General features: G+C 36.2%; 1 protein-coding gene and 2 pseudogenes across 4 annotated transcripts; 1 reads left to right on the top strand and 2 right to left on the bottom strand.

The window, feature by feature from the left end:
• Positions 1-754: 754 nt before the first annotated feature.
• On the bottom strand, positions 755-3,424 carry LOC104595727 (uncharacterized; annotated as a pseudogene).
• Positions 3,425-8,041: 4,617 nt separating this feature from the next.
• On the top strand, positions 8,042-19,296 carry LEW1 (Undecaprenyl pyrophosphate synthetase family protein). Of its 3 annotated transcripts, none has more exons than XM_010256587.3 (8): positions 8,042-8,191; positions 8,966-9,017; positions 11,843-12,131; positions 12,256-12,317; positions 17,143-17,341; positions 17,448-17,544; positions 18,542-18,624; positions 18,831-19,296. In XM_010256587.3, exons 1-8 carry the CDS (start codon positions 8,160-8,162, stop codon positions 18,836-18,838), a joined length of 822 nt encoding a protein of 273 aa, XP_010254889.1. In that variant the 5' UTR covers positions 8,042-8,159; the 3' UTR covers positions 18,839-19,296. The 3 variants fall into 3 exon arrangements, with proteins under 3 accessions (XP_010254889.1, XP_010254890.1, XP_088744892.1); XM_010256588.3 differs by lacking the exon at positions 8,042-8,191 and adding an exon at positions 8,277-8,566; XM_088888766.1 differs by lacking the exons at positions 8,042-8,191; positions 8,966-9,017 and adding an exon at positions 9,096-9,396.
• A 2,781-nt stretch (positions 19,297-22,077) lies between these two features.
• LOC104595725 (SKP1-like protein 1A pseudogene) lies at positions 22,078-23,713 on the bottom strand (annotated as a pseudogene). The gene is made up of 2 exons (XR_016075891.1): positions 23,181-23,713; positions 22,078-22,983 (listed from the first exon to the last, which is right to left on the bottom strand). The product of XR_016075891.1 is annotated as an SKP1-like protein 1A pseudogene (transcript).
• Positions 23,714-24,971: the final 1,258 nt, after the last annotated feature.

Genomic DNA, 24,971 nt, shown 5'->3' with positions numbered 1-24,971 from the left:
CTAAATACTGGATTTTCCCCCAAAACCGTTGGTTTTGGTCAGCGAACCGCTGAACCGGGCATTTAACCGTTTGAATGGTTTTGACTGTTTTTTATTTTTGTATTTTTTTGTCAGAATAAGCCAAGTGTTCGGTTCGAACGGTCAAACCATTCGACCCAATAACCGGACCCCTGAACGATTCAATTTTAAAAACCGACAATAATTTTGCCCACGACGAGGCCATTCTTTTTTTTTTTTTTGGATAAAATAACTACATGCATCTGGTAAACCAGCTGGTAAATATCAAAACATACATAATTCTCCATAGCAGATTTTGCTTGATTAGCCAGCTGATGAGCGATAGCATTTGCTGCTCTAAGGATATGGGAGAAATAAAGAAGATCGATGCTTAGGGGTGTACCTCCCCTAGAGATGCAACCTCAAGAACAGTAGGAAATAACTTAGGGAAGAGGAAATTTATAATAGAAAGAAGCTAATACACAGAAGCAGTATGATGATTGAACGTTAAAATAATTGAGAAAAGCATTGATATTGAAAAATATTTGACAAATTCAGGCTCCATCTAGAGGCAAACCACACAGCAATTGCAAACGGACAAAAGCAAAGCAAATTTTAATTTAACTCAACTTCCTGATTACAAAGAACACATAATGCATCGTTGTTAGTGGGAAGAAAATCATTTATTATTCTTCAAAGCAGAGGAGGTTTATGAAGCTTTCAGATATACTTTAAACGTTGCTTCTGAATAGAATTGAGAGCTGAGAGAAGAGGATCCATTGAATTGCAATCTCATTTGGGAAAATTGGAGTTTGTTCAATGAGAGAGATAACAGGAGGAAAATAAATGAGGTGTGAGAGTTTAGAAATTCCAATGGTTATCTGAAGTTATTAAGTCTGAGATTTTCCAGTTAGCCACAGAATGTTGGAGTGGAGAAGGAACCATATCAATTATCAAAGGAATTGGGAAGTCGAATCCACTTATCCACGGGCCTTTAGGAGGAAGTAGGCCCTGTTGATCAGCTCCGTGTTCGAGGTAGGACGATCATGGACAGGGAGAGTAGAGTAGGTGAGTCATCTATCATCAATTTTCTAGAGGTGAGAGAGAAGATCAATTTGTGAGCATTTTCCACGTCCCACTATGAGGGGAACTAGGGCCTTCTTCCGAAAACAACTTATTGACGGTGGTTTGGGTGTGCTCCACCAATCCATCAGGCTGCATTTGTTTGAGGTTTAAATTCAAATTTTACAGTGAAAATTAAAACCGGTTGATTTTGAAAATTTACACCTACCTTGTTTGGTTGTCTGGGGTGTAAAAAAAATTACTGCTGCTGCTTTTTGCATAAAAACTGGATCTCAACAGAGCAACAACTGCTGCATCAGTGATGAAGTTTTGGCTCCACAGGTATGTCTGAGTTTACCTGATGTACAAAAAACAAAATCAAATCCCCCCCCCCATGCATGCATCGATATGTACATCCGTCGTTGCTGTGCATCAGTGATGAAGCTTGATGTGATCGATCCATGAAGCTTGATGAACTACGGATGCAAATGTCCAACTGAACAGCTGGTTCATGGATCACCCTAGTCCCATTTAATGAGCCCTCCGAACAGGAAATGCTGCATGATGGGGACCTTCTCCAGAACCTCCCCCTTGTACATCTTAAGCATGCCTCTGTTCACCTTGTTCCATGTGGGTACGCCGCTGATATCATCCAGCAATGGCGATCGAGTGCTCAGCGAAAAGCCCTTCCTTAACCTTCTTCACAAAGGAAACGCAAGAGAGATAGAGATACTCATGCGAAAAGTTATCTAGTATATCCTGATTATGAATGGACTTGGGCTTCATATACTTGTGGTCGATCAACTAAGATGAGCAAAAGATGAATGGCAGGAAATGGTAGTCGTCCAGACCCCAAACGCCATGTGAACCCGCCGGCTGCAACTTCCTCATCAAAACTTGAGATACTTCACGAATACCCGAGAAACAACTGCCTGGTAACCTTTTTCTTTTAGAAGCCCTAGCCTAGTCAGGCAATAGAGCCAAGCAGCGAAATTGGTCTCATGGCCCGTGCCGTAGTCGATGCGGCTCGAATTACTGAAACTATCGGTGAAGTAGGGAATGAGCTTGAGGGTGGTAGATCGGAGTTGTCGGGGAGAAATTGAAGCATCAAGGATTCAGCATTTTCAGTCATACGGTCGTGCCAATCCCGATAAGAGTAGTTACCATATCAGGAGGACTATTGCACCGGTGGGATCTCGTCGACCCAACAGAGAAGTGTTTCGAGGAGGGTGACGATGGAATTTACAATTTGAGATTGGTGGCAGCGGTCGGAAATTTTGTGGTTGTGGATGGACTCACTAAGGGCGACGACAAAGCCCAGGAAGTTCTTGCCGGATAGAGAATCGTGGAAGCGGCAAATGTCATCTGGGTTGGTTATCTTCTTGGTAGGAACTTGGAAGGAATAAGGAGGAGAGACGACAAAGACTTTTTGAGATTGAGGGATGGGAGCGAGGATGATGGCTTGTTGGGAGTTGTTAGGAGGGAGGTTGGTGGCGGGACAAAGGTTGGGGTGGTAGCCTAGAGGTGGAAGCTGACTGCATGTGGCGTTGGATAACGAGGAGAGGTGGGTTTCGGTGGCTGATTCTATGGTCTCCTCCTGCCCCTTCAACAGTTGTTGCGATTCCATTTTTCCTATCACCAACAGGCAACACTCAACAGCGATCGATCGAGCGGGAGATGTAGTTTGTTTTAATTTCTTTGGTGGGGGATGTCGCCGTCGCACTGGTTCTATCTTCTTGGTTCAAATGAAGACATGCAGTGTTGGACAGAAGATACGCGAGGTAACCGTTGACGGCGTGGGGGAAGGCGCTGCTTTCTCTCCCTCGTTCTACTATATAGGGATCAAGAGCGTATTCATCGACAATGTGGGATTGCCGATCGACCCCTCCATCTGGGCCTTAGACAACCAGGTTAACGGCAACATCGTGATCGACTTTGGCACCACACTGCCGTTCCTGGCGGAGCCAGCTTACCGTCAGGTTCTAACGGCATTTAAAAAGAGAGTCAGATTGCCGAGAACGGCCGACCCATCTTCGAGTCTAGAGAACTCGCCGGTTGGGATGCCGCCGTCGTACTGGTGGGGGATGCTGCAGTCGCACTGGTTCTCTCTTCTTGGTTCGAATAAAGGCATGCAATGTTGGACAGAAGAGACGTGAGGTAACCGTTGGACAGAGGAAGGTAGATTTACATCGATAAAATCGATGTAAAATTTTCGCTAATTTTCGATGTAATTTTCGATAAGAATGGATTTTTACACTGATTGATGAATATATTAACATCTCTACCAAATGCCCGCAAAACCGAATCTCATTTACACTTTAAACAAACGCAGCCTAAGTTTCAAATATCACTAAAACCATATCACCCACATTATTGATCATAGGAACGGGTAATGTGATGCCCCTAGAGGCCACAAGAAACGCCCAAAAGAGTCTGGAGGATCTAAGGGGTAATGTTTTCAAACCGCCATTGACCCAGTCGTTTGGACCGTTCAGCCTGGGAACGGCCTCGAAGTCACAATAAATGTAATTAGTTCATAGTGTATTTAAAATACATTTGTTTTTTTGTATAAATTATAAATTATATAATTAAAACTTTATAATCCTTGCCTATGATGATATTAATTCATAGTTTTACAATGGAAAATAAAAGAAAAGTGTGTTTATTATTATGTATTTCTATTATTTTACTTTCACTCAACAAAGCTCGTGCATCGCACAAGTCCCCGCTAGTTAGCATATAAAGTAAGGTATTTAATCGCAACTGTCACAAAAACCAATTATGAGGATGTTTGTTTCTATTATCGCTTATTTAAAAATGCCATTACATTAGTACCACATGTGTGTTTGTGTTTATTGTATATGAAACTATTATTTGATTTTACCATTTATTAAATAAACATTAAGAAATTGAAATGCTTGATTTTTATATACAAGAGATTTGGGGAAATATCAACTTTTTGTTTCTCCTAACCCGTGATGCCCAACCAAACAAAACAAAAAACAAAAAACTTTTTTAAAATAATATGATACAAATAAACATTTAAAGTAAAAAATGGCCTCTCCATAAACTCCACATAACCAATCATATATTATATTAGTCTGGTACAAAAGAAAAGCCAATCGTTAAATCGATAGGGCCCACAATCATTAGAACTCTCACTTTGACGTGAGGTGTTACCATTGGTTGCACAGCCCTCGCTGCAGCTAATCCGAGTTATTCGCATATAGGGGTCCACAATCCAAGGCAAGGGCTTGGGAGTATGCAGATTAAGTCCAAATACTTCCCTCACACCTCCTTGTTTGCTTCAAAGAAATGCAAACGTAGTTCATCATGGTGGCAACAAGCCCATCAGTTGCTATTAATGCTACGTTCTAACTTATTGTGGTCAATTAAGGAACGGAGGTCTCGGCTATTTCCGACCCATGGGTTCCATCTCTGCCAGGTAACATACCACTACTGAATACTCCAGCACCTCAATTTCAAGGCTCGGAATTAAAAGTTTCAAAACAACTCAACCCTGAAGGCTCATGGAATCTCCAGTAATTACAATTGTTTCAAGCTTCCACCATCCCACATATTATTTCAGCGGAGTACCCTCTTTCTCGGCCACCACAACACCACCCTCACCATTTACAATTCAGTAATATTCCCATTTTGTTTACTGATGGCTCTTTTGATCCAGATTCAGACAATGCAGGACGAGAATTCATCCTCCAACATCCCAACGAACAATATATCATTGCAAAAGGTAGACCCTCTTGAGTATTCACCAGCTATGATGTTGAAATTCGAGCCCTGTTAGATAGACTACATGTAGCCCTCTCTAATGGCATCACACATCTTTTGATACATTCAGATAATGCAGCATTAATAGATTTTGTGAATACTGACCGAGTATCTCACTGGTTCGAGCAGCTGCATAGAAATCATCTAAGACGACTAATAGACTCATTTGAATATATATATATATTTTATACATATATTAAGACAATATAACCAAACAGCCCATTTTTTTGCTTATATATCTTGTAAGGGCCAGTTCAATGTACACTACAACTCCAAACACTCGCAACATGTATCCTTTTCTATATAATTGAATTTCCACTTTTTTCTTGCCAAAAAAAAATCAGAACTCCTGTTTAGTTACATAAAACTTCGATTGTTTACGCTGTTCAGGGTGTTTTTAGACATGACACGTTATGTAGGTGTGGGGTAAAAGAGTAATTGCCCCAAAGTCAAATAAGTGTAGGAATGAGTTTACGTGTCATGGCTGAGGACATTTTCAACAGGCCTAAGCTGTTAACAGCGAACCAAAGTCTCCTTTAGTTAGAATTGGTACTAGGGGTGAGCATGGACCGGTTTGGTTCAATTTCATGGCAGAACCTTGTAGGGCCGGTTTAGTTTAATAAATATAATATATAGTTTAAAATTTATATTATCTCTATTAATTAAAATGACTAACTTAATATGTAGATTATTATTATATGATTAAAAACTTTTAAATTAAATTTAAATTTTGTAAATATTATCTTTTATATTATTTATTATACATATTCAAATATTAAAAAAAATGATCAAATCACTTAAGTAAGTTAATGGTCAAGTGAGACCATGGCCTTTGTAAGCATGAATGCTTGGGTTCAAATCTTCATATTTCAAGTTTTCTAGGGTTTATTTCAAGGCAAATTTGGTTCCAAGGTAAGTTCTAACAACGTCAGTTTTACCAAGGCCAGCCTTCAAATAAGGTAAACCCCTGGACCCTGAGGTGTAAATCGGGCCGTGCCACCCACGGCCCAACACGATTTTGAGGCAAGTTTGGTTCCAAGGTAAGTTCTAACAACGTCAGTTTTACCAAGGCCAGCCTTCAAATAAGGTAAACCCCTGGACCCTGAGGTGTAAATCGGGCCGTGCCACCCACGGCCCAATACGATTTTGAGCCAGCCCAGCATGGCCCATATTATATATATATAATAATACATAGTATATAATATTAATAAAATAAACATTTTTTATTTTATTATACTATTTTATTTAATTATTGTTTATATAAGCAATTGTATATACCAAAATTCATATAAAATTAAAATTTTAAGTTTTTTTCAATTTTTTAAATAAATAACTTTGGTCTGATCTACGACCTGGCCTGGCCTAAGGCTTGGCCCACAGACCAGCCCGGCCAAGCACTGGCCTATGTAGGCTCGGATCGTGGGTCATGTTGGACTGACCCCCCCTCCAAAATATCCCAAAGGAGGGAGACATACGGGTCATGCCATGCCAGCCTAATATGACTCGTTTTACACCTCTATTTGAAACCTGCCTGAATGAGGATTGATTTCAATAATTTGAAATCATACCCTACCCTGTAACAGATTGGGTAGTATCGGTTTAAGACGGATTGAAGTCCGTTACATTTGATTCCGTGTAGAAACTAGCATTTGCGCACCCCGTACCACCTTAATCATCACATGTCACAACCAAACACATTTCAAGCGTGCTATGGGGGCCATTAGCCCATCAGAACTCCGGTTCAGTTAGGATTGGTACCACCTTACTCATCACATGTCACAGCCAAAGTTGCACGATTCAAGCGCAAACGACGTAATGTTCTACGTAACTGAAATCTATTCATTCGGGTTGGGTTGGATTACACATCTACATGTTAAAACGCAAGTTGCACTTTCATATTACGTAGATGGTTTAAATGACATAAAAAAAAGTAAAGACGGGAGTGTTAACTTCCGGTACTTATTTTCTCTTTATTTTTTCAACCTAAAAAATAGAAGAAAAGCTTTAAGTTTATTTATGATTTTGAACTGCTGTTGAATCAGATAGTCAAATTGTTTGGCTCGAGAATCATCTAGACAACCGGTCAAATCTGATTCTTAGTCAAAAACCTTTGAATCAGTTAACAATCCATCGATTCGTTCAATGATTTTGGCCATTTTTAATTTTTGTTTTTTTATTTTTTAACTTTTTATGTCAAAATGAGCCATTCATTTGAATGGGATGATCGAACCATCAACTCAAAGACCGATAGCCAAAACGAACCGGACTAGACGGTCAAATCAGAAAAATTGTCCATTTTACCCTAAAACCGTTATTTTGCCAAAAACCATTTATTTGGTTAGCAAACTGTTGACCAGTCAAGGTCGAACCGTTCGAATCGAACAAATGACCTGTTCTGACAAAAAATTTAAAATTTAAAAAAAATTAAAAAACAGCCAAAATCATTGGATAGTTCGAACGGTTTGAATGCTCGGGTTAGCGGTTTGTTGACCAAATCAATGGATTTTGGCAAAATACCGGTTCTAGGGTAAAATGGATGGTTTTCCGGTCCGATCGTCCAGCTTGGTCTGGTCCATTCGATCCGGGAACCAAACCCCTGACCGGTTCGTTGTCTGATTCAAACGAATGGCCCGCTCGTTGGACCCTTGACCAGCCAAGGGTCTGGTCCGAGTCGAACAGGCCGTCCATTCGAATCAAACGGATGACCCATTCTGACAAAAAAAATAAAAAAACAAAAAAATAAAAAAACAAAACTATTGGACGGTTCGATCAGCGGTTTGCTAAGCAAATCAACGGTTTTGGGGTAAAATGGACGGTTTTCCTGTTTGACCGTCTAGTTGATTTCGTTCCATTCTGGCCACCGGTTTTTGAGTCGATAGTTCAACCGTCCAATTCAAATGAATGGCTCATTTTGACATAAAAATTTTAAAAACTAATTAAAATATAAAATGGCCAAAATCATTGAACGGATCGACAGGTCATTGACCTATTTAAAGGTTTTTAGCCAGGAACTGGATTTGAGATAAAACTAAACCAGTTGTCCGAATGATTCTCGGACCAAACGTTTTGACCGTTCGGTTCAACAGCGATTCAAAAACCATAAATAAATTTAAAGTTTTTTTTTTATTTTTTAGGTTTTTTTATCGAAATTTTTTGGGGTAAAAAAAGGGAAAATTCTCGATAGGCAGCCCGCGTTGTAAAGATGTGTAGCCAGCCAAACTCGTTCATTTACTTCACGCCAAGCTCGTGTCCTCCTTTGCCTCTACATTTTATCTTGGCTATAGAAGAACGGTAAAACTTCGCCAATCGCCATGAGAGAAAGGAAACAGCCAAAGGAGAACAGGTATGTTTCCTCAACTCTTCTTTTTCATCTCATCTACTGTTCCTGCTTTTCTTTCTCTCTGTTTTCTTTTTCTACTTAGAAACAAATTAGCACTCGGTCTTCTGAGTAAACACGGCAATTTTACTCTACTTTTTAGTAGAGACATTCCCATTAGATTGGGTTGCTTCCTTCTCAATATTACACCGGAATAATTGGTTTATTTTTTTTAAGTTGTTACCCAGAATTCGGACCGAAATATCAAACTACGTTTTCTCACAAAATTGGAACCGAAACATGAATATGCAGTGTCAGAATCAATTTTAGATGCTAACTGAAACTCATCAACTGTATCTTTGAATTAGAACAGAGATCGGATTCTGAATTTCTCCATTACAGGTTCCACTGTAAACCCCGACTGCTTCAGCTTTACTTTTTTTCCCCCTTTAATTTCTTCTCATTCTTCTTTACCACAAGAACTGATTGGAAATAACATTTTCTAACACTTTCTGACATTTCTATACGGTGGCCAAACCCGAAAATTCATAGTATGCAACACTCAAATTGCAATCTCTTTAATGTCACAGTATTCGGCGAGAATCGTTTCGTTAATATCTACCCATGCGTTAACAATTCTCGATGAACGGAAGGCCTATGAAACGCCTCAGCCACAAATACCCTATTAACTAGAGATTGAGGAAAATTAGTGGGGTTATTGTTATGTAATTGCTAGTATATTAACATATTCTATAATTGTTTATTCACATATTATTTGAACAACTATTTACTATTTTGCAGACCCATGGATTTAGGAGTTCAAATTCGGATGGTCTTCGTTCCTGTGGCTCATGTGAGTAACTTGAAGTTGGTTTTCTTTCCTACCCTTTGTGCAAGGGCATCCCTACGATGATATATGCATTTTATGATCTTTTGGTTTAGGGTATTTAGTCCATGCGATCCAGTTGTTAGAGAGGACATTGTGAAATTCATATGAGGACAGCATGCCATCACAAGGATTCATGTATTCTAAACTTCATATCTTACACATTGGCATTGCTCTGAATTGTCAAAGAATTCGAGTTATGGTTTCCGTCTTCTAGGCACGTTATGTTGAAGTTGGAAGATTCATTACCCCTCCAATGTTAACCCCAGGTTGTGGGCTAGTGTAGTGGCTGTTGTTGATTGATGTACGAGTTGAAGAATATAGAACTAATCTGCCTAGACAAATGGTCAGATTTTATAAATAATTAACATCTTTATTTTGAATTGGTTTAAAACTCCCAATATACACATATACATACATGTAGACATACAAATGCATGTACATGTTTTGAAAACTGAGTCACACATTTGACTGGAAAGGGGGCTTTTCCTCGTTTTCATGGCTCATCCAACTGATGTGGTTTTCAAAATTTTGATACACATACAGATACAAATACATAAGCATATATATATAACATGCCATTAAAGTTAAGGTGGTTGCCTTGCTTGTTGGTTATATACATATACATATAACAGTCCTTCCTCCTACTTACTCCTCCTCATCCTCCTTCCTCTTAAGGAGGCTTATGCCACCTTGTGCTTGGGAGGCTTACACCTCTTACATTCTAAACTATGCCTCACACCTGTAGGTAGTGAAATGCCTCACATTACACCTCCACGTTTTAAAACATTGATTTTGACAACTTTATCTGTATTTGTGTAATTTATCAAGTAAGATATCTCAATAATCAAGTATATATGAACTTAGTTTTGTTTTATTTTTGTACACTATTAAAAAAACATTTCAAAGAAATTGTTGAGTGGGGCCACCGATTTGTGTTTAGTTTATTTTCTTTTAAATTAAGAAGTTGTTGGGCCTTGGGCCATTAGTTTTTTTTTTATTTTTAAAAGGGTTGTAACTATTTAGTTTGAGTTGCCGCCCTACTAAGGGCATCTTTGTAATATCTCATATTTAAGTTAAATATAAATAGAATGAGGGGCTGGCGGCTAGGTTTAATATACAAAACCCTAGTTGACCTTCTTCTTCTTCCTTCCCTTTTCTCTTTCTATTGCTGAAATCTACAACTTTCTCCTCTTCCTTTCACAAGAAGCTTGACCGAATCAGCAGATAGTGGTTTCTACTGAAATCTTGTTGAAAGCACTGTTGTAGTGGCCTTGAGAAGCTTTGTGTTTACGTGCAAATTCCAACTGTTTTATCTGCTTATTGACATGTTAGTGGTTCCTCTCATGGTAAAAGTCTGCCGTGAATATTTTGGTTTGAAAATCTTGTATTGATCAGATCATAGACTGATTGAAACTATATATTTTTTATAAGTAAAAATGGCTGCATTCTGAATTTATGCACATAGGAAATGGTATATTTTGTCAGTGCATCTGCATCTGCATTCCTGTGAAGCTGCTCAACTGCTATCTGCCTTGTGGATGCCTATGCTAAAAGGTTGTATTTCCACAATCTTGATGTTATGGTTGGAAATTGGAAAATAAAACATTCAATCTTTGGGATGAAAGAGTATCCCTTAGGTGGTTAGGATTCTCCAAGTAATATAATTATTTAATTTTTTTATCTGCAATTTATATGCTTATTCAACTACAGCCCAAAACTGGATCAGTCAGCATAAGAGTTGTGGTCATTCATGTGCATAATACTTGTATTAAGCTTATTTTTAAATTTCCTGTGCTTTCCTTGCAGATTCAAAACTTGTGTATGCATTTAAGACTTGTACCCTATTCATGACTGTTTTGACAATTGGTCTGGTAATCAGTCACATCAGTGAAGTGTGGTTGTAAAATTCCTTTTTAACTTTTTACTCTTTTTTTCATCACACTTTCTTTAAATTGGCTTAAAATGCTAATATTAAATAGCTTACCTTCTCTCAAAAAAAGGCTTAAAATGCTAATATTAAATAGTTTTTGTTCTTTAAGATACTATCAGGACTGAAATGTTTAAAATATCTCATAATTTCATGTTGATAAGATGTCATTTGAGGCTTATGCCTTGAGACAAGTCTAATAGAAAACACCCTAAGGTTCAATCTGGAGGCCACACCTAAAAGTATAGGGCACTTGCTTCACAGCTTGAGGTGTTTTATGTCAATTATGTGTTTCATGAATAACTGCGGTAGGTTTCTCATTACATGATCAAGTTAAAAACCCCTTCTATGTTTTTTTTTTTTTTTGATATGTGCTTGTGGTTTGATTTAATATGTATGATTTTTAATACAGATTTGATGTTTTGATTCTAGTGTGAGCTTGTCTTAGACCACCAGGCCCAATCCCAGATAAAGGGGGAGGGTTGTGTCAGGTTGGCAGCCGGAATTAAAACTTTTGCCTAACTCGTATGGTCATGGATAGCCAATCCCATATGTTGGGATGAGGCTTTGATGATGATTGTTTTGCTTGCATCATGAATGCATAGACTAACACCTTAGGAACACTAGTAGACAATTGCAAGGAATAGACTAACACTCTATGAATATTAGTTGATCACTTCATCTCAAAGCTTTAAGGTTTGTCTTGTAGGCAATAGAGGGGTATTTGTGCATATTGGTAGGAAATGAAGTGTGCATTTCATGGTGAAGGCATAAAAACAGAAAAAAAAAAACCATCCCTACCTAAGTTAACAAACTCAATCTGGGCTTTAGCCATGATCATCTGTCATTTTATGGCATGCAGGTTTTAAGTATCGATTATATATGTAAGGTTGTGCTTCGAATACTCTGGCATTGTGTACACCTTGTTGTCAGCATATGGTACTTTGTTCTGAGAATGGTTCAGATGCTTCAAAGCCACATTATCTCAAGTGGGTTGTTGGTGAAGTACAAATCCCTTGATTTAAGTAACCTCCATTACCTAGCTGTTGTAGTAGACAGTGAAGAAGCTCAGCATACTTCCAGAATTCTTAAGCTTTTAAGTTGGTTAGCATCTATTGGCGTGAAGCATGTCTCTCTATATGATATGGATGGTGAGGACACAAGAACAAATCTTAAGTGGGAGTTGGGTGTAGATTTACTTCTGTCAAATTTCTTTTCTTTTGATAAGTTTTACTTCTCTCAAACAGATCTAATTTTGACACTCTGTTATTTTAGGAGTTCTGAAGGAATCAAAGGGTATCATTTTCGAGAAATTGGGTTGCAAAAGAACATGGGAGGTAGTACTCTAAGTTATTTTTATTCTATAACTCATTTGTATTAAATGTTTATATCAGATCATTTACTTCCATGTCATGAAGTTCATTAGACTGTTTACCCCAAAAAAGCTCATGACTGCTAGGCTCCCTACCTTTGGTTGAACTCATTAAGAAAAAATATTCTCATGTTTTTTTCCTGGTTGTATTATCAATTTGTAGTATTAATTAACATGCTCATTGGTTACATTTTTAGATTTATGACATGCTTATGTTCGATAGTTCTAATTTGGTTAAACTATCTAAAATACAAATTAAGTATACATTTAACTTTCTATTCAACAATAATCATTTATGTTTCTCTAAGCTTACATCTTAAAATTTTCTCCAGTTGTAAACATGGTTATAAAAGGCCTTAAGGTGAGGCGAAGAGGTGTATGCCTTTAGTTTAGTTTTGAGGCGGGTTTTACTTGAGGCATGTGCCTACATTACTACTATTGCAAAAAAAAAAAAAAAAAAAAAGAGCTCAAGAATATTAAATGGGTATAGAAGAAATTGGTGCTGTACTGTAAAAAAATAGCCAAGAAAATCAACTTAGGGTTTAGATATTTACCGAGGTATTCTTCTTTCAAGAGATTCAAATACTGAAATAGAGGTGCAGAAAAGATGAACACAATATTCTAGAATACGACTTATGGAGGAGATTGGTTTAGGTGGCTTCTTCTGTTTTTGGCTGCTCAGTCAGTCAATCAACCTGAAATAGAGAAGATAAATTTCTCATCTCAAGGTTTTAGCATTTGAATCTACAATTTCCTCCAAAATTCGTCACAGATACTAGAAATTTGAGAAGTTAAAAAATGAGATGCCATGGAGAATACAAAGGGCACCATTAAAAATCAAAACTGGAGTGCCTTCTCTAATGGAGTTAAAGATTCTAGATGCAACACCATGTGAAGCCAGAGATTTGTCCACTATGTTCTTTGTCATCGATCTCAGATTTTCAATGAGAACCCACCATTGTGCTTGCTCATATCCCCCTCTTTCTTTCTAAACCCATATGTTGTCATTCTAGTTTTATCAGTATCTCCTATTGGCATGCAGTGCATGATTGCATGTGACTACTTAGATATCAGGTATAGTGTTCTTGTCTTATGATGATTAATGAGCATGGTCTCCACTTCCACCTGTACTTTGCTGGTATGAGGTGTTGCTTTGCTGTCATGCTTTAAGACTAGCTTATACTGTTAGAAGAATGAAATGGAGAGTGGTGAAGAGTTGTAGCAGAATTTGTACGGGCCCATAGTGAAGTCGGTGGAATTCAATAATGCACATCAGTGGTGAGAATTCTATTATAGATATGGCATCTAGTGTCATAGAAACATGTTCCAACTCATTGAATATGTGGAACTGATTTGATTTACTGAAGACATTTGTTATGACGATGGAAAAAGTCAATTTAGGTTCAGAAGAAGTTATCCAGTGGTACAGTAATACACCACAAATAAATAGTTAAAATAATGAACAATATGATAATATATTAAGTTTGTATGATTTTATCCTAGTTAAATTTTATTCTTTTAATTTGTCAATGGTTTATTTTATCTTTTAAATAATTGAAATATTTTTTATTAGTCAAAGATGAATAGGAATCGGGACTATCTTTCTAAGCCTTAAATTTGTTTTTACTTAGGGTTTTCACATTGAGGGTTTACTTTTTGCAATTAAATAATTGAAATAATGTGTCTGTTGTTTTGAATAGCGTATACTGTATAGATATAGTTTATATTAATATAAATTATACATTATGAATTTTGATTTATACATTGTGAACTTTGGACCATAAATTTTGATTATTCATTTATTGTTTAATATGCATTTCTTTTATACTAATTGGTATGATACAGTGTTATTTTTCTATTATGAGAAAACACACACACACACATAGCGGGTTGACAGGATTTCACAAAAAAGGTGAATCGAATGCTTTTTAGTTTTCATGTCTCTATTATTTATAAATTTTATCTATAAATTTTGGATTTTTTGAGACTTATGCCTCAAAAAGCCTTGAAGCCTACACCTTGCCTCTTTGAGACTGAACTGCCTTGCCTCCACCTTCAGCCTTTTAAAGCCTTGGTTGTAAATTAGGCTAATATAAAGTTGATGAGCAATGCTGTATTAGCTAGTGAGCTCTAATAAAGTGCAATGAAATATTCAAAAAAAAAAAAAAAAAAACTGCAATGCAATCTTCCCAGTTTAGTTGGACAAAGGAACAATTTGAGAGCACTTCTCCCCAAGTCTGGGGCTGCCAAAAATCCAAGGCAGATGGTTTTATTGGAGCTTGTTCATTTTGGTAGTGCTAGAGAAGGAAGTATGTCAGTATGATCATTAAGACAATGGTATATATTTGTGCTAATTTAAACCACTAAAATATAAAATTGACATGACTAGGAACTGGATATTTGTACATAGCTAACCAGGATTTTGAGGAACCATTTCTTCTGTGTAAATATGAAATGTTCAAGATCCAACTGGTTATTTCTCTTGATTTCAGTGTTACTAGGGCCTTATTTAAAATTTCGGGTTTTTTTTTTCTATTTTATGTTGGTTTGGTTTATGAGGATTTAAGTTTATTTTGGATTAGTTAATCAAAGGATTTTTTTGTAACTTTGTATTAACTATTTATATTAATTATTATTATGTATGCCTCTTTACATAATGTTGCTCTACACTTCAAAAAAAACAGTGTTACTCTAAATGCAAGTTACTAATTAAGCTCTGGATCATGCTTGCCCGGTTTGTTGGTTTGCCTGGTTCAAATTCAGGTTCCCTATTCATAAGTTACCACTCTTAAGTACACTGAGTTTATTATGGGTAGGCTTTTAAAATTCACCTCTCTGTTCACCTAGTCTAGATTCATCTTGTTCAATTAGCTTTCACTCAGGTATGCTTAAATCGCCGAGTTACTGATCAGGGCTCTCAATAGAGCCCGAAAGTCCACAATATGATCTGAATATTTTGGATTCAAATGATCTGCTTACATAAACAAATCGAACTCAGGTTCTAAAAGTTTGGTCCATTTAATAATTGGATTGAATGCAGATCTAACCATATTTTATCTGATTAAGATCCAAATCCAACATAATATATATTATCATAATCTAAGACTTGTCCTAACTATATGAGGTTGGCTACATAATCCTGTTTTGTCATTCTGTTTTTTTCAGTGCCATATCCTTTGTTAAACTTACCAGTGTGAGCTTGTCTTACACTGCCAATCCCAATTTCAGATAAAGGACAAGGTCAACAGTCAGCATTAAAACTTTTGCCAAACTCCTATATAGATAGATTTAATCTGAAAACCTGAAAATCTGGTAGGATTTGAATTTGATCCAAGACCTCCAGATCCTATCAGATTTTGTACCGAATTCAGTAGGGGCTTTTTGATAATCAGATTGAACTTGGATGTGGCTGGATCCTATCTGAATCAAACCCAATTGTAGTCCTATTAGTTAAGTAGATTAAGGTATACTAATAGAAGATATACGTGTATGTTTTTTTTTTCAGAAAGATATACGGGTATGTTACAACATCATGTCATTATCACTTAGTCTAAGGGCTCAGTATGTACCTCCTAGATTTTACTTCGTACTTGTTAGGCTTTCTTATTTTGATCTGGTAATTTGCGTATTTAAATCTTTACAGGAGATACAGTTCAGTAATGTCAGATCATTTTTCAAAATTTTCATGAACCTAGCAAACTAGTAGAAAACGAAAAAGTTCTCAAGCTGTACTAAGTGAATTAGGTAACTATATTCTGGACCTCTTATGATTTTTTAGGTTTCATTTTAAATTGCTTTTCAAAGAGAGGTAAGCACCGTAAGTAATTTACAGTTGCATCTCAAGTACAAGTTAATCAGACCACTTTTTTATGGATGATCTAGTGAAATTAGTTTAGTCTATTTTCTAGTTATTTCTTTGTTGTATTTGTTTCCTGATCAGTAACAAAAAGTGTACTAATATTATAAAAGGACCATAAATTCCAGAACCTGATGTTTTCTAGCTATTTATTTGTTGTCTTATTGCTTTTATCTTAATACAGAACCTGATGTTTAGTAACCCATAATATAATTCATGCTTTAAAACCATTCCCGGTTGAACTTTGGTCCATACAAAAACACCTTATTAGACTCTTTTATTCATTGTAAGCCATCTTGTTTTCATTTCTTGCAAGAACATCCTAAATCATTATTTAGCATTGCTTTAGTCTTCTCCCTTCCAATCGTATTCTGCTTCTTTTATAGACATGCTGCCATAAAAAATGGTTCATGAAAGAGGTTCTCTGGAATATTGGTATTAGAATATCTTATCATCAATTAGACCCTCAATCTAAATTGGTTCCAAACACTTCATAAATACAGAAAATGAAAACAAGATAAAGGGACATAATGCCTTTACTATGGCAAGCGCTCTCAAGACTGTTATTACCAGGACCTTCTAAAAGGATATATGACAAAGATAGCCTCTTTATTCCATACAATAGAACAGCTTGCCTTTGAAGGCATCTAGATTACTAAAAAGGCTTCCCAAAGGATATGACAGTAAAGCCTCTCAGTACCTTAATTTAAATTAGAATAAGACATTTTTTTAGCCCTTATAACAGCCATACCAGCCTTGTTTATGTTGGGCCTATGTAACACCAAGCCCTAACCATGGTTAGAGAATATTTGAACTCCATATGTATATAATCTGAATAGTTTTTCTTTTGCATTTCCTCTATTCTACCCTATTATGTTAAGCTTAAGTGTGAATCTTAATTTGGGAGTCATGCAACTTAAATTATTTCCTGCAGGAAGTAGATGAAAAAATATCACTTTTGGAAGGAAAGCCAATGAAATTGGAATTTGTTTCATCCTGTGATGGAAAAGAAGGGGCTGCTAAAGCAGCTAGCTTTCTCTTCTCCAAGTATTTGAAAGCAGCTAATTCACATGGAAACCAAGAAGGGCTAATCATTACAGAACCTGACATGACAAATGCACTAAAAGCTGTTGGTTCGTTCTTGTTTTACCTGCTGAATAAACTTTATATGTTTCTTCATTTCAAGACCCAATGCTCCTTCCTTGTTGCCTTGTTGCCATTGCATTCTATTGATGCCAGGTTGTGGAGGGCCAGAACCTGATATTCTTCTAATTTATGGGCCTGTAAGGTGCCATCTAGGATTCCCAGCTTGGAGATTGCGATATACAGAATTTGTGTAAGCACTTTTTCTCTAAGGTCTGGTGAAAGGAATGTCGTGTATGTATAAAAAAAAGTTATGGTGCTTCAGGAGTATTACACAATGCATGCTTAGCATACCTATGGTATGGAGTCCAACTATAATAGCAGGATACCTAAAAACTAATAACTGATCAACTGATATCATTAGAAGCAGTAATCAATCAATTGGTGTCCATCAAAATTCACCGGAAGCAGGGGTCTAATTGGTCAAAGTTCTTCCAGTATCATACCCTTTCAGTATCATAGAAATGCCCATATATAGGCAAGTTGGGTTCGGGTAGGGTTGGGTTGGGTGGGCCAATGCATCAACCCTAACCTGACCTTCGACCAAACCCAACTTTTTCAGGGCTGTATGGGCCTCTCATATACTTGTAAGTTGGTTGTGCAAACTTGGTAGAATAGTAGGTATAATTATACCAACAAGAGTCTTGGTTTCAATTAATTGTCGAAAAGACTTGGTTAACTGCTGAAGTCACGTCATGGACATAATTGATATAACTTATCTATTTTGTGATGGGCTCGTATTTCTGGCAAATACAATGAGTAAAATAGAAAATACAGTAGTTTTCCATTTTGTTATGGTTTGCTTTTTGTCCAAAATATTTTCTATTTTTTTTCTTTGATCGTAGGCACAACCCTTACAATTTGAGTTTTATGCACATGAATCAAGAGGTCCTACCTGTTGCTATTTGCACTTGCCCTCCTAGATAGTTGATCAAAGTTCAACGATTATCTTATTATCTATGTAATTCAACTTTCTATTGATTGATCTGTATGTCTGTGCAAAAAGCAAATGGTTGGGTTCTAATCCAGACCGACCATCCCTCTCAAGACCCCAGGTAGCAAGGACCAGCATCGGATGATGTGTTTATTGTAGATGTTTTTTGTTTCCTTTCTTCATGCAGAAACATACTTACTCCTCTTTGTTTGCTTAGGTTTATTTTCCTACATTTAAGTTTTTGTTGTTTTTACAGACATATGGGACCATTAAAGTCCATGTCATATGGTTCGGTAATTAAAGCCATCCACAAATTCACAAAGGTGCATCAAAACTATGGTAAGTGATTACAATTTAGAACTCTCCTAATGAAGCATCCCCCCTCTCCGGGGGGAATTTATTTATTGTATAAAAGCTCACTTCTAATTTGTTCAGTGCTCCTCCCCATCCATATTTTGGAAGTTTAAGACCTTCAGATGAAAGAAAGAAATGAAGTGAACATATTATTGGGTTGAACATGTTATATAATATCTCTGTGTCATCAGGTTCATGAGACCAGTGCTGATAGTTTGGCATTCCAAGAACAGTCTTGAACAAGAGATGCAGTAGCAAGTTACAGTAATCTGATCACAGCAAACACAAAAGCATCCCGACCTTCACCTTTGTGATGCTATAGAGTATTTATTTTCCACACATCTCACTGTTTTAGACTTTTAGTTTATAATCAACAATATTGTCAGCTTTTCACGAAACAATATCCAATTCATTTTTGTTTCCTGAGGTGGGCTCAAGGGGCTGACGTGTGGAGCAAGTGGAGTCATCTGTGTCGTTTATAATGGTCTGTAAGTCTGTATTTGCCAGTGGTATTGATGAATATCGATGGGTGCTCATCAATATTTCATCTTATATATGCCGAAAAGTTAAAACAAAAAATAGAAAAAAAATAAAGAAAGAAAAACGGATATGTGTGCAATACAAATAAATACAAAACACCAGGTTTTGCACTCTACATATTTGCATTTGCACTCCTTCCAAACTGAGCCTTAGTCTTTTAAGCAGATGCCTGACTAAGAAAATTGCCTTATGACTATTAATTAGATGTAGGGCTACAAATAAAGCGGATCAAACCAAATATCAGATAGGTCCAAATTTAATTTACTTGTATTCAATCTAGTCTCTATCTGTTGGATTTATATCAAATTTGGATTGCAATTGGATATTGAATTGTATTAATAAATTAAACTAAAAATTACCAAAACGTTATATATTGTTGATAAATTAATTAAAAATTGTTTCTATATTGTATATCATTATCATGAGAAAAATATATCAAAAATGAATTTTGTGAACCTTTTTCGGTTCATAGATACAAGTTTTTTCCTATGGGCTTTGAACAATGACCCCACCTACCACATGAATTTTGACAAGTGCTACCTGATTGATTACCACCACTTCTATGATAGTTGAATCCAATATAAATTTCAGATTTATTTGATTGGATAGGGATGGGTCGTTATAAACGGATCAAAATCATCCTTAACAGGACCAATATAAATTTCAGATTTTATTTGTTGATTATAAACGAATACCATTTACAGCCCCGAATACGATAGGAACAAGGTGAAGCTAAATTCCACGGCTATAAAAGGCTCTCTGTATAGCATTCTATCACCTAGATTCCACCCAAAATCCAAGGATCTGATTTTATATATATATATATATAACTTCTATGATTACAACCAATTAAAATATCAACCGTCTAAGCATCACCACGACAATGATCCACGTTAATTGTAATCCAACGGTGAAATAAATCCATTTCAATTTCATGCAATAGGTAAAGACAAGTTCCAAATCCTCAAACCCAAGGTTTTTAAAACAGACCCGGAGAACGAATCGGTCAGGGGTCCAGTTTCCAGGCCGAACAGTCTGACCGTTTTAACCGAATAGCCGACTCATTATGACAAATTTAAAAAAAAAAATCAAAAATGATCAAAACTGTTTGAACGGTTAATTGCCCAAGTCAGTGGTTTGTTGATCAAAATCAACGGTTTTTGGAGAAAATCCGGTTTTGGGAAAAAAGGGAACCAGTCGGTCCAACCGTCCAGTCTGGTCCGGTTTTGAAAACCATGCTCAAACCAATGGTTAGCATCAAGCCCCATCAACTCCAATTGGGAGTCAAGACTACGAGTTTGGGAGTGCTTAAAAATAAGTACTTATTCAAATAAGCATTAATTTTAGGACAGGACCACATCAATAAGCATTTATTTATGTTTGAGAAATAAACTCGAAATAAATGTTTATTCTGAGAATAAGTACTTATTTGAGAAGCCCAAATTTTGGGCTTATTCTTAAGTGCTTATTTCCTTTCTGGCCTATATTGGCCCACCACATCATTTATTTTAAAAATACCTATGCTACCCCTATTTAAAATAAGTGCTTTTTCACCAAATGCTCATAAATTCTTATTAAAATAAGCAATTATTTTTCAAATGAGCATAAACTTGGCCTAAACTCACTTCACTTTGAAACCACAAAAAAGAATACAGGAAAAGGAGAGAGTGGAGGAAAAGGCAGAACTACGAAAACTAAGTTTGGGAATGCTTATTTGAAAAATAAGTGTTTATTAGAATAAATACTTATGAGCATTGGTGAAAAAAGCACTTATTTTAAATGGGTAGAATAGATATTTTCAAAATGATGTGATGGACCAAGATAGGCCAAAAGGGAAATAAACACTAAGACTACATTTGGCATTCCTTATTTTAAGGACCTCTCTCCTTTTTGCAGTTAAAATGCACATATGAAAACTGAGTTTTTAACTGCAAAAAGGAGATAAGTCCTTAAAATAAGGAATGCCAAATGCAGCCTAATTGAAGCCCAAAATTGAGATTTCTCATTATTCTCAAATAAGCACTTATGAATTTATTTTCTAAAAATAAGTACTTATTGTGTGTTTCCATCCCAAAACAAATGATTATTGAATAAGCACTTGTATTTTTAGTCACTCTCAAACTTGACTGAAGTTTAGGAAATGGTCATTTACTAGAACACCCTCTATAGTTTCACATATTTACTTAAACCTACCCTATAGTTTACATTTTATTAAAACACCCCTTATAGTTTGCAACCTAAGCTCAGTTTGGAAGAAATACAAATACAAATACATACAAAATACAAGGTTTTGCACTCTACATATATGTATTTGTACTCCTTCCAAATGGAGCCCTAGTTACTTAATCCACCTTTCATTTAGAACTATTGGCTTTGCCATCTGAAAATAGTAGCATGATCACCTAAACAAAGTGCAAAATGTTTAAGGGCATGGACCCCTTGTTTATTCCAAAAGTACCCCTAAATTGAGTGGAAATGTTCAAGGGTATGAATCCATGGTTGTCTATTCTAAAAATACCCCTAACACTTTTTGGTGTAGAAAACAAAATTGACTAAATAGATAAAAATAGAGTGGTTGTCCATGTTTTAATTGGGGCAAAAATGGTATTTTTATTTTTAATTTCTTTTGATTAAATTTATTTGAAGGAATATTAGCGTTAAAACTGTTATTTTACACTTGATCTAATGGAAGGTTGATTAAGTAAATTGATCACAAACTATAGGTGATGATGTTTTAATAAAACAGAAACTATAAGGTAGAATTTAGTAAATTTATGAAACTATAGTGGTGTTTTAGTAAATGGCACTTTAAGAAACTTCAAAGAACAACTATTCTATTAATATCGAAAGTATGGAAAAGGAGTATAGTCTTGAATCCGTAATTGAAAATATTCCCAACTGATCATTCTTAGTAGTGCAACAGCAACTCTACAACCATTACTGAGGAGAGTCTTTGGCTTTCTCTCACTCAGTATTCAGCCATTCATCACGTTCTCAACCCAAGTTACCCAACTTACATCGTTGTTCCAGATTTCAGAGCTTCAGACATTCTCTTCAGTCATCAAGATAGAACACAACTCCCAACTTTGAAAGAAGAATATCGCTGCTCTTTCTCATTGATCTACGTTTCGTAACTACAACCTTCCAAAAAGAAAACGATAGAAAGAAATAGATTTGTTTCGTTGAATCAGAACAGAAAAACTAAAGTAAAATAGAAAAAACATAGTGCAAGAAAGAGAGAAGTAGAACTCCTACTACTCGAAAACCCATTGATTCTCTCTACGAAGAGCTTCCTCTTCATGGGGTTCAAAGTCATTCTTAATGCCGAAAATATCACGGACCTCTTCTACGGTCTTGTCCTTGATTTTGTCGGCAATGGCTTGGCAAGTCAATTCCAAGAGCTCCTCTATGTGGAGGTAATTTGCAGCCAACGCGTAATTGAGAAGCTGCGAATAATCGGCATTGACGAATTCTTTGTCGAACTCTTTGATGTTCTTCTCCGAGACATCCGCATCAACCTCCGCACGGGCTTTGACGTGCTCCTTGCAGAACTCGATGACCTTCGAGAGTACTCTGCCCGTCACGTTCGGGATGGGTATGATTGTGGTTTCCAAATCCTCCTCGATTATGTTCTTTATCGTGATCGACTCCATCGCCACCTTCACATCCACCTCGAAGATTTCACCGTCCGAGCTCCTTAGTATTGCATTCTTTGTAGTCTCGTCGGTGTTCGTTGAGGCACTCTCGTTGTTGTTGTTCGACGACGACGATGACATGGCTACCTACGATCGGCCGGCGTCTGTACTGTTATAACAAAAGAGAAAAACAAATCAACTAAACAAGAACACGGTGAAAGATTTTATTACCGAATGAATGATTTAATGTAACAGAAACCTAAAACCCTAGGCAAACTATTGTCGCCATAAACAAAAAAGATTTTATCACCAAAAAGATTGAAAAAGAAAAGTAGAGAACGGGGACGAGAGAGATGGAATCATAACCTAATAACAGAGAAACCGGCTTCTTCTCTGCAAAGTGAACGAAAGAATAAGATGATGACGACGACGATTATGACGATGAATTGATGATGAGACTGAAGTCCGAGACGTAGGTGATGCAAATTAAACCTACCAACCTAATTTATTTTAGAATTTCTTTATTTTCCTTCTTTTAGTTTTGACTTCTAGAACATAGCGTAGGCGCAATGCATTACGAGGGTGCTGTAATCATTCACAATTCCCAGACCATATGGCCTATGGGCATATCAATTTTGATCAAGCCGGACCAGCCGGATTAGGGCATATAACTCAAACCTGACCGTATCAACCGGACCAGGCCAACCCGAGTTTCAAGGCTCTGTGACCCGTGTGGGCCCAATAACCACTAACTGGGTTAAGCTGGGCCCAATGTAGTCAGCCTTTGCTTCTTCGTTGGATTGGGACTCTCTGTTGATGACTGATTGACTGCCCTGGTGAGTGGTGACTCATCAGCTGCAAACTTCAGTCCACTTATTGGTTGTGATGAAGACTGAAGAGCAACTCTGCAACAAAACATTTCAAGCAATCAAATATCATGAATTATAACAAGGCAAGTCAAACGGATCGATCTCTGCGCTATAAAACGATCGGATCCAGTTGCATCCGTATCCACATACGATAATGAAACAAACCTTTAGATTCGTATTTGCATTCAATTATCATGTAGGATTTTAGATTGGATTCAAATTTAATTTATAATCATTCTATTGTGTTTAAAATAATCAAAAAATAAATAAATTATTTTTAATTTATGTCTATATTAAATGTATATAAATATAAAATATTAAATTTATCAATAATAAACTTTATATAATTATACATACTTATATTACATATTTACATAAAATACTAATTTTTATCGGACTCAAATTTTAATCAGATCAAATAGGGTTAAATCGGCATCCAAACTAATTATTAATCAGATGCAAATCTAAAATTTGGGACAATTAGATTTGGAGTGAAAAAAAAAAACAATTTTTCAAACTTATTCAAAATGGACTTCTTACCTAAAAAACACTTATTCGGGCTTATTTTCAAAATGCATATAAGTGCTTATTATTGGTATGGTCCCAACCTAAAATAAGTACTTTTTCCAATAAGTGTCTAAAATAATACTCTAAAATGGGGGCTGAAACTTGTTGTTTACTCAAATTTGTGCTCTACAGCCCAATGATCAAAAACTCAAAAGCAAAAAAACTTGTCCGAGTGAAGCCTAATTTTTCTATTTGAACAATCTTAGGAGTGGTTCTCTTCATGGGCACTCTTCTACAGAATAATTAAAATATTCATACATACCTTGACAAACAAATATAAATCTCATTAATGCTTAAAGAATAACTAATTTTAATAGTCTAGTTATTAAAAGTTATAAAACTTAAAATCCATGTTAGTTTAACAAGTGGTGAAATTTAAACCTTGAAGCTGCACATGATTTTTAAGTGTTTTAAATAGGCTTGTATTTGGTTTGAAAGAAAAGGTGAAGAAAGAAAAGGAAAGGTAAGAAAACCTGTACAAACCTTGTATAGAATTTTCTACCTTTTCAGTCAAACCAAAACACAGCCTAAGGATAAATCTATTATTCCAGAAAGCTGAAAGGTATGATATGGAAATAGCTTTGACCATCAAAATCCAACATGAATTTTAGGTGTGAGCAAAAAAAAATGAAAAATCGGTTACCAAGGGTACCAGTTCAGTTTCGGTTAATCAATATCGAAAATCAATAGTTAATCAAACCGACCGGTATACATACATTTC

This window comes from Nelumbo nucifera, chromosome 5 (genome assembly GCF_055504915.1).
Source record: "Nelumbo nucifera cultivar China Antique chromosome 5, China Antique-T2T, whole genome shotgun sequence".
Taxonomy (NCBI): Eukaryota; Viridiplantae; Streptophyta; class Magnoliopsida; order Proteales; family Nelumbonaceae; genus Nelumbo; species Nelumbo nucifera.
This window is presented reverse-complemented; position numbering and strand designations above follow the sequence as displayed.